Consider the following 14,566-nt stretch of genomic DNA (forward strand, 5'->3'; position numbering starts at 1 on the left):
AAGAGTCAGCTCACAGCAGTGGCAGCAGGGCCATCCTCAACCCTCAGGGAAAAACAAGAGTCACAGCCCTTGGGAAGGAGGTGGCTGAAGAATGGCTCAGGTTTCATGATTACAGGCCAGCTGCTCAGTGCCTAATGAAGGCTCTTCAACCACCAGATGCAGACCCTAGGCAGTGGGGAGGATTCTCACGTGAAAATATCAAAAGTTTCACAGAGGGTGGCCAATTCCCAAAGAGGCTAGCAGGACAGGATTTCCACATACTCAGACACCAAAGGCCACACAGCTCCCCACTGCTGCAGACTGAGTGTTTATGTCCCTCCCAAAATCTCCATGTCACACTGAATCCCCAGTGGGACTGTATTAGAAGATGAGGAAGGTGGAGCCCTGACGATCGGGACAGCACCCTTCTAGGAAGAGACAGGACAGAGTCCACCCCTTTCTGCTCTGGTGGGGTGAGGACACAGCAAGAACATGGCTCTCTGCAAGCCAGGGCATGGGCTCTCAGTGCACACTAACTGCTGGCACCCTGACCTTAGATTTCCAGCTTCCAGAGCTTTGAGAAATAAGTGGTACTGTTTATAGCTACCCAGCCTATGATATTTAGTTATAACTGCCCAAGCTGACTAAGACACCCCTTCCTCTAATCTCCCCCGACACTCATCTGTTGGCATCTGGGACCTCTCCCTTCCCTTCACTGGGTTCCTCTATTACCTGCCCCAGACAGCATTTCAGGGGCTCTTGTGCCAGGGCCCTGCACCTGTGACCTACACTCCTTCAGTAACTTCATCCCCTCCTATCCAAGGCTGCAATCTCCACCTGACATGCTACCGGGCCCCGGTCTCAACCTCCAGTCTGACCTTTTTCTGAGTTCCAGAGCTGTATCCTCTCCACACAGGCTCCTCAACTTGTAACAGCTTAAAAAGAAATTCCTTCCCTTCCCTTTCACTTTCCCAAGAAGAAAGCTAACTTAAAGCTGGCCTCTGTAATGAAGTCAGGACTTCTGAATTAACATCCAGTGCCACTCACCATCAGGTCCCCCATGGAAAGACGAGCCTGCCCACCCACCAACAGCTCTTTGTTCCAGTTGGGGAGCGGCTACTGTGTGGCAGCCCAGTTCTGGGGATCCAGGTGTGCTCAGTACCCTCCAGTCCCTGCTGTTGAGGGGCAAGACACATACTGGGTGAGGAATTGGCAGTGTGCTGAGGACTACAGAAAGGAAAGAGCAAAGCACCCTGGCATGGGAGACCACCCTGGGGAAGTGACATTCCCACTGTGACCAGAAGGACGGGGCAGTGGTTAGGTGCACATGTGGAGACTGGGAGATGGCACTGGGATATGCTGAAGGAACTGAAAGGTGCCGCCACAACTGGGATGTGGGCCTCAAAGGTGTGGCAAGGCTGGAAGGAAAGGGCCTTCAGCTTGGAAGGCTTCAGAGGCCCTGTGCAGAAACTGGTTGTCATTGCCTCAAGGCACTAGGGGTGCCCAGAGCTGGACCTTTAGAAAATCCCTCTGGCCATGATATGGAGAAGGGGTGGAAGGGAGCCTCTACAGAGTACCAGCAAACTGAATCCAGCAGCATAGTAAGAAAATTATTCATCATGACCAAGTGGGATCTATCCTAGAAATGTGAGGGCTTATATGAGTACAGTACTAGGTGGCAGTAACAAAGCACCACAAAGCAGGTGCCCTAGAGTGATACATTGATCCCCTCACAGCTCTGGAGGCTAGAAGTCCAAGATTGAGTTATTGGCAGGGTTAGTTCCTTCCAGAGGCTCTGGCTTCCAGGGTCTGTGGCAACTCTGGGGGCCACTTGACATGTAGCTGCATGGCTCCAATCTCTGCCTTCACTGTCACATGGTCTGGGTCACTGTCTCTACACGACCTTCTTAGCAGGACACACATCATTGGGTTTTAGGCTTACCCTAATCCAGTCTGACCCCATATTAACTAATTGTATCTGCAAAGACACAATTTCAAAATAAGGTCCCATTCTGAGGTCCCAGAGGATCATGAATTTGGGGGACATGCTATTCATACCACTACATCAGTCTACATACAAAAATCAGCCAATGTATCGATAATACACCACATGACATAGAATGAAGGGGGAAAGTACATGATCAGATCTATTGATACAGAAAAGGCTTCTGAAAATCCAATATCCTTTTATGGTTTTTCATGATAAAACCATTCAACAAAAACCTAAGAATTGAGGGGAATTTCCTTAACCTGAACAGGGCATGTATGAAAAACCACAGCTAATATACCCAGTGTGAAAGACTGAAAACTTTCCCTTTAAGATTAGGAACATGATAAGAATTCCTGCTCTCACCACTTGTATTTAACAGGGTCCTAGAGAGTAAGTACCCTTCTGGCTGCTAGATGGGATTCTGCCAGATTCATGAATCACCTAATAAAGCCAACTGGATATTCCAAAAAATAAAACTAAAAAGCAAAACATGGTACTTGAGGTTCTTGCCAGGCAATTAGGCAAGAAGAAGAAATAAAACACATCAAGATTGGAAAGTAAGAAGAAAAACTATCTCTACTTGCAGACATGATATATATAGACAAGCTAATGGGGCCTTGGACAGATAAATATCCTTGTCTGGTTCCTAAACACATACACCACTAGAGTTGAAATCATTCTAGACGTGCAATTTGGTGTCCAGCTCCTATCCCCTCTGTGTGGGATAAAACATAATGGACTGCTCTAGCTCCATTGGATGTTTAGAGATTGCCTCCGTGAAGGTAGCTTTTATCATGTTTTTTACAATTTCCTGGGGACAGTACTACAGTAGTGACAGGAAGCACTCTCAGAAAGACCGACAGGGGTCACTGGATTCACCAGCTGTGGGGAGCCAGGGGAGCTGACTGATTAAGCATGACTTTTTATAGGAGGCTGAAAAATGCCTCCCCCTACCCCACAAAGATATATACACCAAATCCCTGGCAACTGTAAATGTGCCCCCTTTTTATAGGTATGATTGAGGTTCTTGAGGTGAAGAGAGAATCCTGGGTTATCTTGGGTGGGCCCTAACTGCCATTCCAAGCATCCTTGGAAGAGAGAAGAGAAGACACAGAGACACAGGGAGGGGGAGGCTCTGTGAAGACAGGGGCAGGCACTGGAGTGCTATGGCCGCATGCACAGAGGAGCTGCCAGAAGCCCAAAGAGGCAGGGAACGGATCTCCCCAGAAAGCTTCAGGAGGGCACTACAGCCAGATCCCAGAAGGGTATGAGGATAAAGGTGCGCTATTTTAAGCCACCAAGTTTGCGGTCCTTGGTTCAGCACCTCAGGGAACTCAGGTGCTGTCCATCTTCCTCCTTGTCCTAGTCCTCTCCCAGCTTCCCTGCCTCAGTAGCTGATACCACTGTTCATTCCTCTCACCCCATTTCCATCCTGATGCAGCCCTCTACATGAGACACCATCACCCCCACCCACCCCACCCCCTGTTACAGAAGAGGCTTCTGGAGCGGTTAGGTAACTTGCTCAGGGTTCTACCAAGCACCAAGGGGCAGAGCTGGGAGGAAACTCCAGGTGTAACTGAACGCAAAGCCAAGGGTTGTCACTACCCTGCCTCTTAGGCTGGTCTGGATATGCTTAGCTTTTGTTGCCTGGGAGACAACCAAGAGGGGATACCAACCAGATGATGGGATATAAATCCCATTTGGACCTCCGTAGGGATCAGGACGGGAGAGAAACTTGGGAGGGCAAACTCAACACAGAGGCAGTGCTGAGAGTCAGGGCGATGGAGGAGATGGCACAGGGAGATTTGGCAAAGGAGAAAAGAGGACCCAGACTGGGTTCGAGGCATGCTGCCATCTGCCAATTGGGAAGAGGGAGAGGAAGCAGGGAAGGAGGCTGAGCTGGCCAGGCTGCAGAGAGAGAGGTCGTGGGGCAAGAGATGTCATGAGAGCCAAGAGCATGGAGCCATCCACTCTGGGTCAGTAGTGAAAACGACCTGAAAGTTCAGTAGTGAAGTTAACCTGAATGAGTTCTCAGGGACAGGCACCCATACAACCTTCACATGCAGTCTAGGGAGGAGGTATGCTGTTACTCCCAGTTCAGAGGAGGTGACTGCAGTCTAAAGAGATGCAGTGCCTGCTCACAGTCACGTACAAACAACCATCTGACCACTATGCTCCCTCAGTGTGAGCTGGACATCCCCCACCCTAAGGCCCATGGTGGGGGCTGCTGGGCAGTTTGTGTGTATGGCCCATAGCGGCACACATGTTAAGGGCACACCTGATGGCTTGTTTGCTCTTTGAAGTCTTGGGAAGGGCTCCGTCCGACAGTGAGACGGGGAAGTAGGAGGTTGGCTTTTTGGAGGACGTGGGCAACAATGGAATAATCACTGAAGAAAGCAGGGGCACAAGCTGCCAAGAGAAACAAATACCTCCAAGCACTGCTGAGGTGAGGCACAGCAGGGGAGCCCTCAGGCACTCCCCTTCTTGCCCTTTTCATAAATGACATGCTCAGGCATATGTCAGATGTATCTTTCCACAGATCATCCAAAACCGCCTCAGATGCCACCTCCTCTGTGAAGCCTGGCCCAGTGGCACAAGCTCCACCAGAATGGTGAACTCTGCCTACTAGGAGCACCTTGCCTCATCTACCTTGGAGTCTCCCCAGCACTTGCTCGCTAGTATGTGCTCATCACATGTTTGTTACCCGAGTATCATTTTACAGGTAGGCATGAGTTAATGCTGGGAAAGATTGAGGGCAAGAGGAGAAGGGGAAAAAGGAGGATGAGACGGTTGGATGGCAACACCATCTCAGTGGACATGAGTTTGAGCAAGCTCTGGGAGATGCTGAAGCACAGGGAAGTCTGGCATGCTGCAGTCCATGGGGTCGCAAAGAATCGGACATGACTGAGTAGCTGAACGACAACATGAGATGGTAAGGGCTGTCCCCACCATCCCGATATCTGAAATTCCTCATGGAAGGGCCAGGACTCTGACTGCCACAGGCCTGCCAGCAGGACTGCACTGTCAGCAAGTCATATGGGGAAAATAGAAAGGACTCCACTCAGAGCCTTTCCATTGGAAAGAGGGCATTGGAGGCTGGGCCGCACAGCCCCGCCCTGTCAGCTGGTGGGATTGCATGGAGCTGGGTGCCTTGTTTCATACAGCTAACTCCGTTGGTACAGAGCTTCAGGCCAGATATGAATTGGTCAAGTAATCAAAGGTTAAAGGGACTTCCATGGGCCTCACAATCCTTTCACTAAAATGCTTACTAGATTCTCTGGGTGATCATTCTCTTTCTGGGACTTCACTTTCTGGGTCAGCAGACAGGATTGTGGAGGGGCAATGAGAAGACCAGGCTCATGAGGGCTGGAGATCTAGGAGGCCCGCTGTGGACTGCTCCACAGGAGTCCACCTTCATGGGGCTATCTGAATGGCATGATGCTTTACAAACAGTTGATAGGAAGAGCTTCTGCAGTACCTTGTTTGTGTCGGCGACGCTGTTTTGCCGGGCATCAAAGATGATGAGTTTGTGAGCCTGTGCATTAGCATCCATTATTGTTTGCAAGTACTTCTCATCTTCCTTGCAGCGCTTATCATTGGGACCCACAAGCGGCTGGCTGCAACGGGTAATTGTCGCCTGGCTTTCTGGATGAATCCATGACAACACCTAGTGTTTGAAAGCAACAAGTATTAGTATGGTCCTAAACCAATATGTGCTCTAATGTACCTGTGTGTATGCTCAGTTTCTCAGTCATGTCTGACTCTTTGCAACCCCATGAACTTAGCCCTCCAGGCTCCTCTGTCCATGCAGTTCTCCAGGCAAGAATATTAGAGTGAGTTGCCATTTTCTTCTCTAGGGGATCTTCCCAACCTAGGGATCGAACCCAGGTCTCCTGGGTCTCCTGCATTGGCAGGCAGATTCTTCAGCACTGAGCCACCAAGTTCTTAAGCACACCTGCTTTTTTTTTTTTTTTGTACTTTTGTCAAAAGGGACGGTTCAGCCTGAAGACAGTGTGAAAGTAGCCATAAGACTCAGTGTTTGGATCAGGCTGAAAGGAGTCTGACTAAGTGAACTCTAAAAAATCTCCTTTGCCTTTAAAATTCTAGGATTCTAAGAAAAACAGAAACTAAATCAAACCATGACTAACACCAAGCCCATTTCTATCTGATCAACTGATTTTGTCTTCTCATTTAAAAACACCTTTGAATCTCAACTGTGACTCAGATGGTAAACAATCCGCCTGCAATGCAAGAGACCTGGCTTTGATCCCTGAGTTGGGAAGATCCCCTGGAGAAGGGCATGGCAACCCACTCCAGTATTCTTGCCTGGAGAATCCAATGGACAGAGGAGCCTGGTGGGGTATAGTCCATGGGGTCACAAAGAGTCAGACACGATTGGGCAATTAACACTTGGATCTCAACAACGGCGTACATGGCCAGATGAGGACAAAGTAAACAGTCTCTTGTAAAATCTAAAGCTATATCCCCAAACCTACCATTTTCCTCCAGTGTCCAAGACACTTGGGGTCAACCAGATGGCACATGCAGGGCTCAAGACATGCACTCCCTCCCTAACTGTGGTTCCCTCTCTAATATGTATCCCCAGTGTACACATATATCCAAACTCACCAAACTGGATCCACTAAACATGTGCAGGGTTTTTTGTATACCAACAAATCGTTTAAAATACTTCATCCCCTGTTGGCTACTATTTCTTTCTGCAATGGTGGCCCTCCCAGTACAGGTATAGCCTTCCCCTCAGTATCTAAGAAAGAATGTATTTTCTCCAGGATGATTCAGTGACACCAGTGACACAAACTGTCAGCACACTAGCAAGCTTAGCCCTCTGCTATCTATACCATGTTTTGAAAGCATGACTGAAGTTACCCTGGTACTTAGTAACATGAACTCATGGCAGGTGGGATCATAGCAAGCAGACAAAATGCTTATATAATTAGATAGTTATTGAGAATCAAAGATATGTTCAGGTTTATAGACTTATTTTTCTACTTTCCATTTTCTTCATGAGATTTCTTCTAACTTGCTTTTCCCCATATTAGACCAAATACAGTATATGTTCATATCTAAATAACATTATTATTACTTACCGGGATTCTACCTTTTGCTCGAAATGCTGCTACTTTTGAAAGATCATCATCTTTTACACTAGTTGGCACAACAATGATGGCAGGGTAGGTGTCACAGAGCTCATAATTACTGTTTACTTTGGATATTTTCCAACTTTCATTTGGCAAGCCCTGCAAGGTGTCAGAGGAAAGTTGGTGGTGTGTGTGGGGACCATACTTTTATACTTTCAAAAAGTACTAAGCATGAACCACATCCAATTATTTTCTAGTAAAACCCATTTGTAATTCATTGTTCATTACTGCTTAAAAGATTAAATATAATTTATTTTATATAAGCCATTGCCTACCTAATTCATTTTTTTAAAAAATCTAATGAAGCATAATTTCCAAACATACTAAAACATGCAAATTATATACTTGAATTCCAGTCCTATGTATTTCTTATCATGTTTTTTATAACAAGTGAGCATAGTGTTGTTCTTTAAAAATACCCACGGAAGTCCTTTAGAGAAACAGAAACTTCTTTAAAATGTCTAAAGGAATATAAAGTCACCGTACCAAATATAAGGTGTGGACCAAGAGTAAATGTCATGAAAATAACGTCTCATTGGAATATCTTCAAACTAACAATGCACTAAAGAACTTCTAGGTAGAGAAACGCCATCAGACTGACATAGCCATGTCTTATACTTATAATCTAATTTAAGCCATTGCTTTATCCTTACTATACAACTTAGTATCAGAATACCTAATAAAAACCATCTGGTTGGTTTCTTTGTAACCCTTCCCCTCGTCCTGGTACTTCATTTGCCCTCTGAAAAAAGGAAGAACAGCGGCACAGCTGAAGGTACGGTGCAAGGAGAAGGGGCATCCAGAGCTGAAGAACCAGCAGACTAGGTGAGTTACACCCACGGACAACTTTTTGCAAAAGGTTTCTTCTCCACTACATTTCTACCATTTTAGGAAAAAGATGCTCAACCTATTATTTTCCAGTTGATAAGCATCACACTTTACCTGTCTTTTATATTCAGATACTGGATCATAAACTTTCCATCCATTCACTGGAAATTTTTCTTTATAGTTGAAGGCAAAGAGTGTCTGGATACAAAAGCACAAAATAGACATGTCAGCATCTTTGCACTGTCACATGCACACTACTAAAGCTTTTCATTCAGTTATGAGCTGAATGTATTGAGTCCTACTTTAATCTATAACATTTTGTAAAACAACAAATTTGAAGTTTTCTTCATCATTACACAGAACTGACACAGTTTAAGTACTCAATGTTAGTTACCAACAGAGGGAAAAGAGATAAAGGAAACCTCTGGAAGAAAGAATAACTAACCATGACATTTTTAGACTGCCACGAAGGCATTCAGACCCGCACAAAAAGAAGGTTATTTCCATGTACTTACCTGCCCATTGGAAAGAGGAAATGCATGTTTGTTGAGGTTTTCAAATATCCCTAGTTTACTCTGTTCTTCCTGTTTATAAGCAAGTCGCAAGTTCCTCATATCCTGTTAAACAATTAGCAAACCTCATTGATTAAACATGTATTGAGTACCTATGAGGTAGACCTCATGGTATGAAGAGACAAAATATTTTTATTCATTTCTCACAAAATGTAATTGGCCCTCCATATCTGCATGCTCCATACCCACAAATTCACCCAAGCATGGATCAAAAACATTGGGGAAAAAAGTTCCAAAACACACAACTTGTCAAGCAACTATTTACATAGCACTGACACAGCACTAGGTATTTAAAATGATGTAGAGATGATCTAAAGTACACAGGAGGATGTGCAGAGACTGTATACAAATATGATGCCATTTTACATTTGGGCATTCATGTCTCCAGATGTTGGTATTTGCTGGCGAGGGGGTGTCCTGTAACTAGTCTCTGGTGGACACCAAGTGGTGACTGGACTCCATTTTACTCCAACTAACCAAAGGCAATTCACAAAACACCTCCAACAAGATAATAAATTGAGGAAAATGGAACAAAGGGGAGGTGTTAGGGGGGAAAATTCATCAGATGGAACCAGGAGTAAGGTTAGTACATAAAAGTGGTACATCAAATGGTGTGCCCTTCTGTGCTAAAGGTGTGCCATAAAATCAGTTCTGGCTTAAGCTGCTCAAAGAATCAATTATGGAATTCACACCATCCATCAAATAGAAATCCAACAGAGGTTTCTCCTCTGAACTCGGAGCAAGGATTCTATGTCATGTAGAGACGGTGGCTCTCAGTGACTTCCTTACAGAAATTACAATGTTGCTTCTCAAGATAAGTATCTGAAAGCCCCCTGCTGCACAAGCTGTCAGCCTGAAGCCCAACTGGAAGTTGTCAGGAGCAAGGCTGACAAGGTGGTTCAAAGGGTGCAATGTCTTCCCAGGACTGGCTTGAGCACTACACCCTGACCTTTCTAAGCCTACGCTCTTTGTTAAAACAGGAATCTCATTCTTTAATCTTACATGGAATTCAAAAATAAATATGACCACAAACAAATTGAAGCAAAAGCAATTGGGGAAGTGAGGAAGGTATTGCTGTGGTATTATTTATAACAGTGAAAGAATGGAAATAACCTAAATGCCTATCAATAAATAAGGGCTGGCTCAATGAACTACAGTACTACTGATGGCATACTACAGAGCTAATGAAAACAAGAAGTGGTTCATTAGGTACTGCTAGCAAGGAATTCCAAGATAATAGTTGAGGGTGGTAAGAAAGGTACAGAACAATGAATGTAACACACGACCATTCACATTTTCAGACACAGGCTTGTATGCAGAGGCCATCTATGGAAACTGGTGCCAGTGGGTGCCTGCACAGAGTGGATCAGAGTGGCTGGAGAGAAACTTACTTTTTGCTACACACAGTTTTTGTACTTTTTGAATTGCATATCACCTGTTTAAGCATGGTCCTGGTAATTCGACACTGAAGAACATTTTTAAACTGCTTTTCACAAAGACTCACCTTGGCCACACACACACAAAAAAATATCATAGGAAAGCAACTACAGGACACCTGCCTAAGTGATGTAACTTCCTGCTGTGCCCTCCCGCCAAGCTACTCTGGCTACACACATGCTCCTCAGTTGCTGACTGAGCTGACTTGCTATATAGGATTGCTCAGTTCAGAAAGAGAAGGCAATGGCACCCCACTCCAGTACTCTTGCCTGGAAAATCCCATGGACGGAGGAGCCTGGTAGGCTGCAGTCCATGGGGTCGCGAAGAGTTGGACATGACTGAGCAACTTCACTTTCACTTTTCACTTTCATGCATTGGAGAAGGAAATGGCAACCCACTCCAGTGTTCTTGCCTGGAGAATCCCAGGGACAGGGGAGCCTGGTGGGCTGCTGTCTATGGGATCACACAGAGTCAGACATGACTGAAGCGACTTAGCAGCAGCAGCAGCTCAGAGGCAAAGGCATTGCCAGCAAAGACAGAGCATGTGTGAAGCCCCAGGAGTCTGAGTGTGGCAAGGGTTGGCGGGGTCCAAGGCAGGTGGGAGCAACTATAGGAATGGGATGGCAAGAACAAGGGGAGGTGGGCTGGAGTGGGAGCCGCCAAGGAAAGCAAGCCCGCTCACACCATGGGGTCTCCGTGTTTTCCCTCTAGCCCAAGGGCAGCTACTGAAGAGTTCTGAGTAGGTAAATGACCTGTTCCACAATTACAGAATTGACTCACCCACCCCACCCTTGGCTTTAAGTTCTGCAGAGGATTCCCACTGCTCTGCCTGTGGAGAATCCTGGAGAATCAGGACTGCCACCATGGACCCGAGGGGAGGACAGCCACATGTTGCTCGAGAGATGCTAGGAAGCCAGCAGATTTCCGACCCGGCACAGTAAAGGCTTATTTGAAAACGTGAGTTCAACTGCAGTCTAGGGCCAACCAGCAAGAGCCTCACTCAGAGATATGATGGAGGCAGATAGACTGGCAGGAATCTAATCCAAACCCCAAACTGGGAAGGGACCTGGATGGTGCTGCAGACAGGATCTCTTGCCTGGTATTTTAGGTGAGGTTGTTAGTGAACTGTATTCCACAAGGCAAAGTCATTGGAATTGAAGTAAGGTGTTTCTTAAATGACTTTGTTGTTGTTCAGTTGCTCAGTTGTGTCCTACTCTTTGCAACCCCATGGACTGCAGCTTGCCAGGCTTCTCTGTCCTCCATTGCTCAGAGTTGGCTCAAATTCATGTTCATCTTTCATTAGTCCTCATCAAAGCTGTCACACAAATTTTACTTAATCCATTGGAGGAAAGGGACAAAATCAAAATTAAGCATGGCTCAGGTGCAAATTCCAACAAGAAACTCAACTGTGTTTTTAATCACAGAATTTATGAATATTGTTGTCCCTTTAGGGATTCCTGGGTAGCTCAGTAGTAAAGAATCCACCTTCCAATGAAGGAGACACAGGGGATGTGGGTTTGGTCCCTGGGTCAGGAAGATCCCCTGGAGGAGGAATTGGCAACCCATTCCAGTATTCTTGCCTCGGAAAATCCCATGGACAGAGGAACCTGGCGGGATACAGTCCATGGGGTTGCAAAGAGTAGGACACGACTGAGCAACTGAGCACGCACATGCCCACTGTCCCTTTAGGAAGTCTCTGACTGAAAACTAGTATTATAATGACAAACTGCCAAAAAAATACTGATCTCTGCTTTCCACTTGATTTCTCTGAAATGTAACAAATCATGTCACCACCTAGGTTACAGGTCCATGTTAATTGGAACACTTCAACAGAAAAGAAGCAGTTTACTTCAACAGCTTATATAATGGTCTGAATTGGCTGATGAAAGGTTGAAGAGGTTTGTGTCCCGAAGGCATCTGAGTGACTAACGTCCAAATTATTCTTACTATCCAAGAGTCCAAGGATGTTCCAGCTGGCTGCCCCATCTCAGTTTCTCTCTGTCTGCACCGTACCTTGCACACGATCTCTATGCCACAAGAGTTGTCTCCATGGCTTTGTGCTCCAATCTTTTCAACTCTGCTGATCACTCCCAGGGGGACATCGAGGACGAAATGTGGGTCCTGGGTTCACAGATGAACATGAATGCCAATCAGTGTCAGTCAACAGAGTTTTCCAATTCAAGTCTTCACTGGCTAAAAACATGTTTGCTTCTTACTTTGATTTTCCTCTTGGTTCTGGCTAAGACACCAAGGTCTGGTTTATCACCTACTTAGTGATGTAGATGTCAAGAGTATAATTAAACCCCACCCCCACCCCCTTGTAAGTGTTACTTTAAAGTGTTACTTTACTTTAATACTTCTTTTCAACATATAAAATCTGCTTGCACATCTTATAATGGGCACATTTTAAAACTGACTCTCAGTTTCTCTCAGAGTGGTAGGATTTCAGGATACTTTTTACTATCTTCTTTATTATACGCTTTCTTCTGCAACATTTTAAAAAATAAAACCCATTTTTAAATACTCACTCTCTCTACATTCTTGAAGTACATCTTAAAGTCCGTCACTGTCAGGGTGCCAGTCACTGCTCCCACAAATGGGCAGATATACATGACGTCTTTCACTGAAAGAAAAAACCCCAAATAGCATCTAGTGCCATTGGCTTGTGTTTCAATAAATCTTAACATGAGTTTCCACAAATGCGTGATTCTAGTTTTCTAGGAATTTAAATTTTTTCATTACTTTAAATAAAGGCATAGATGGATAGTCTTCTAATAAAATTCCATTTTAAAAACAAAAGTCTTATTTGCTACCTAGTGAGGTTTTAAGTAAAGAGCCTCATAATAAGTTACATTTTGTCATTTCTTTCCAAATAGTTCACATTTTCCCTGAGTGATAAATTAATCACATTCAAAAACATATTAATTAAACTCTGAAGATCCTGGGCTACATTTCATAAATCACTACTAATGAAAACTAACTAAAGCTAAACACTGTCCCCTGAAACATCTCCAAAAAAACTGCTTTACAGATGGCAAAAACCAAACCCACATCAAGGAAGTAGGGAAAGACTTCTTTGCTTCAAATTCTTCATCAGCTTCCATATTTCTTAATGTTTGTATCAATATCAACATCCTTCATATCAAAATCAACAACACATATGACTCCTATGAACGCTGGGACGCTCACACCAGTCACAAAGATACCACATCTTCCCAATGTTCCCAAAGTGCTTTTCCACTAAAAGTGCCATTCCACTGAAAGCTCAAGAATGGACACAGTCACTGATGAATCCAAGGGGATAAATAACAGCACTAAAGCTGTCATTCAGCCAAATTCTCAAAACACTTATATTAAACTTTTATAAAACTCATTATGTACTGAGTGGCTCCTATTGTTGGGGTTCTAGGTATAAACGACAAGATTCCTTCCTACTCATCAGGTAACCCCTGAGGGATACTACACAGAAAAGCACCACAGAGCCTGATAAATGTTATCAGAACCATGTGGACTTGATGTGATAAGAGCTCAGAAAAGGAATGACTTAATTCAGCAGGGAGGCTGGAGAAGGGGAAGGGAGGAGAGGTTAACAAGTTGCCAGAGGTTAGTGTGGCTGGGTCCAAGGGTGCACGAGGACGATGGGACACGAGGCCAGAGATGACTTGTTCATCAGAGTTCATGGCAGTATTATTTGTAATAGCCAAACAACAGAAACAACCCAAGTGTCTGTCAATAGGTGAATGGATCAGCACGCTGTGATGTATCCACACAATGGAATATGACCCAGCAATGAAAAGGAATGACTGCTGACCACAGCACTCATAATATGGGTGAATATCACTACAATTAAGCAGAATGGGATAAGCAGACATAAGGACATACTCAATGATTCCATTTCTATAAAACTCGAGAAAATATCAACAACCCTCTAGAGCTTGGGAAAGGGGCAGAAGGTATGGGTGAGAGGGATTATAAAGGGCCCTAAGGAAACTTCTGGGAGGTGATAAGCATATTCATTATCTTGACTGTGATGGTGGTTTCCCAGGGGTATAAAAGTGTCAAAACTCTTCACATTCACTTTAAATCTGTGTAGTCTGTCTGTCTGGAGTAGAAGGAGAGGCATGATAGAATTAGCTCTGCATTTTAGTCCCATCATTCCCAAAACAACACAGAGGCAGGGCTAGAAATGCTCCCAGAGGAGGAAAGGCCAGAGAGGCCGGTGGAGCACCAGGAGTGGATGAAGTTCCTGAAGCCCAAGAGAGAAACCGTTTCAAAACTCAGGTTGGGATGGACAGAGCCCAGAGCCACAAAGCAGGCTATCACAGAGGAAGAATGTGCGTGAAGGTCCTGGCAGGAGAGCCCAGCTACTCAAACACAACATGACCATGCTCCAGGACTGGGCACGTGCCTCTGGGAGGGAGCCAGGAGGGAAGAAGGCGACACTGAGCCTCGCACACCAGGCTGCCAACCCTAACCCCGGCAATCGTGAGCTGAAGTGGTCCCAGCTGGCTGCCCTCCCACCCAGCCTGGCACAGTGGACCGCCAGCTCAAATGCCTAGCCATCCACTGCAGGCCTCTGCCCTTATAATCCAGGGTGGGCG

General features: G+C 45.3%; 1 protein-coding gene across 5 annotated transcripts in view; it reads right to left on the minus strand.

Moving 5' to 3' along the window:
* The window catches only part of MTMR1 (myotubularin related protein 1), a 61,273-nt gene that overhangs the window by 23,210 nt on the left and 23,497 nt on the right, over positions 1-14,566 (minus strand). For all 5 annotated transcript variants that reach the window (XM_070290593.1, XM_070290594.1, XM_070290595.1 and 2 more), the window contains 6 exons: positions 12,494-12,588; positions 11,979-12,086; positions 8,472-8,573; positions 8,071-8,154; positions 7,078-7,227; positions 5,448-5,636 (listed from right to left, as the gene is read on the minus strand). In XM_070290593.1, the coding sequence (XP_070146694.1) occupies positions 5,448-5,636; positions 7,078-7,227; positions 8,071-8,154; positions 8,472-8,573; positions 11,979-12,086; positions 12,494-12,588 (728 nt within the window). The remainder of the gene's footprint in view (positions 1-5,447; positions 5,637-7,077; positions 7,228-8,070; positions 8,155-8,471; positions 8,574-11,978; positions 12,087-12,493; positions 12,589-14,566) is intronic.

Source organism: Ovis canadensis, chromosome X (genome assembly GCF_042477335.2).
Source record: "Ovis canadensis isolate MfBH-ARS-UI-01 breed Bighorn chromosome X, ARS-UI_OviCan_v2, whole genome shotgun sequence".
Lineage (NCBI taxonomy): Eukaryota > Metazoa > Chordata > Mammalia > Artiodactyla > Bovidae > Ovis > Ovis canadensis.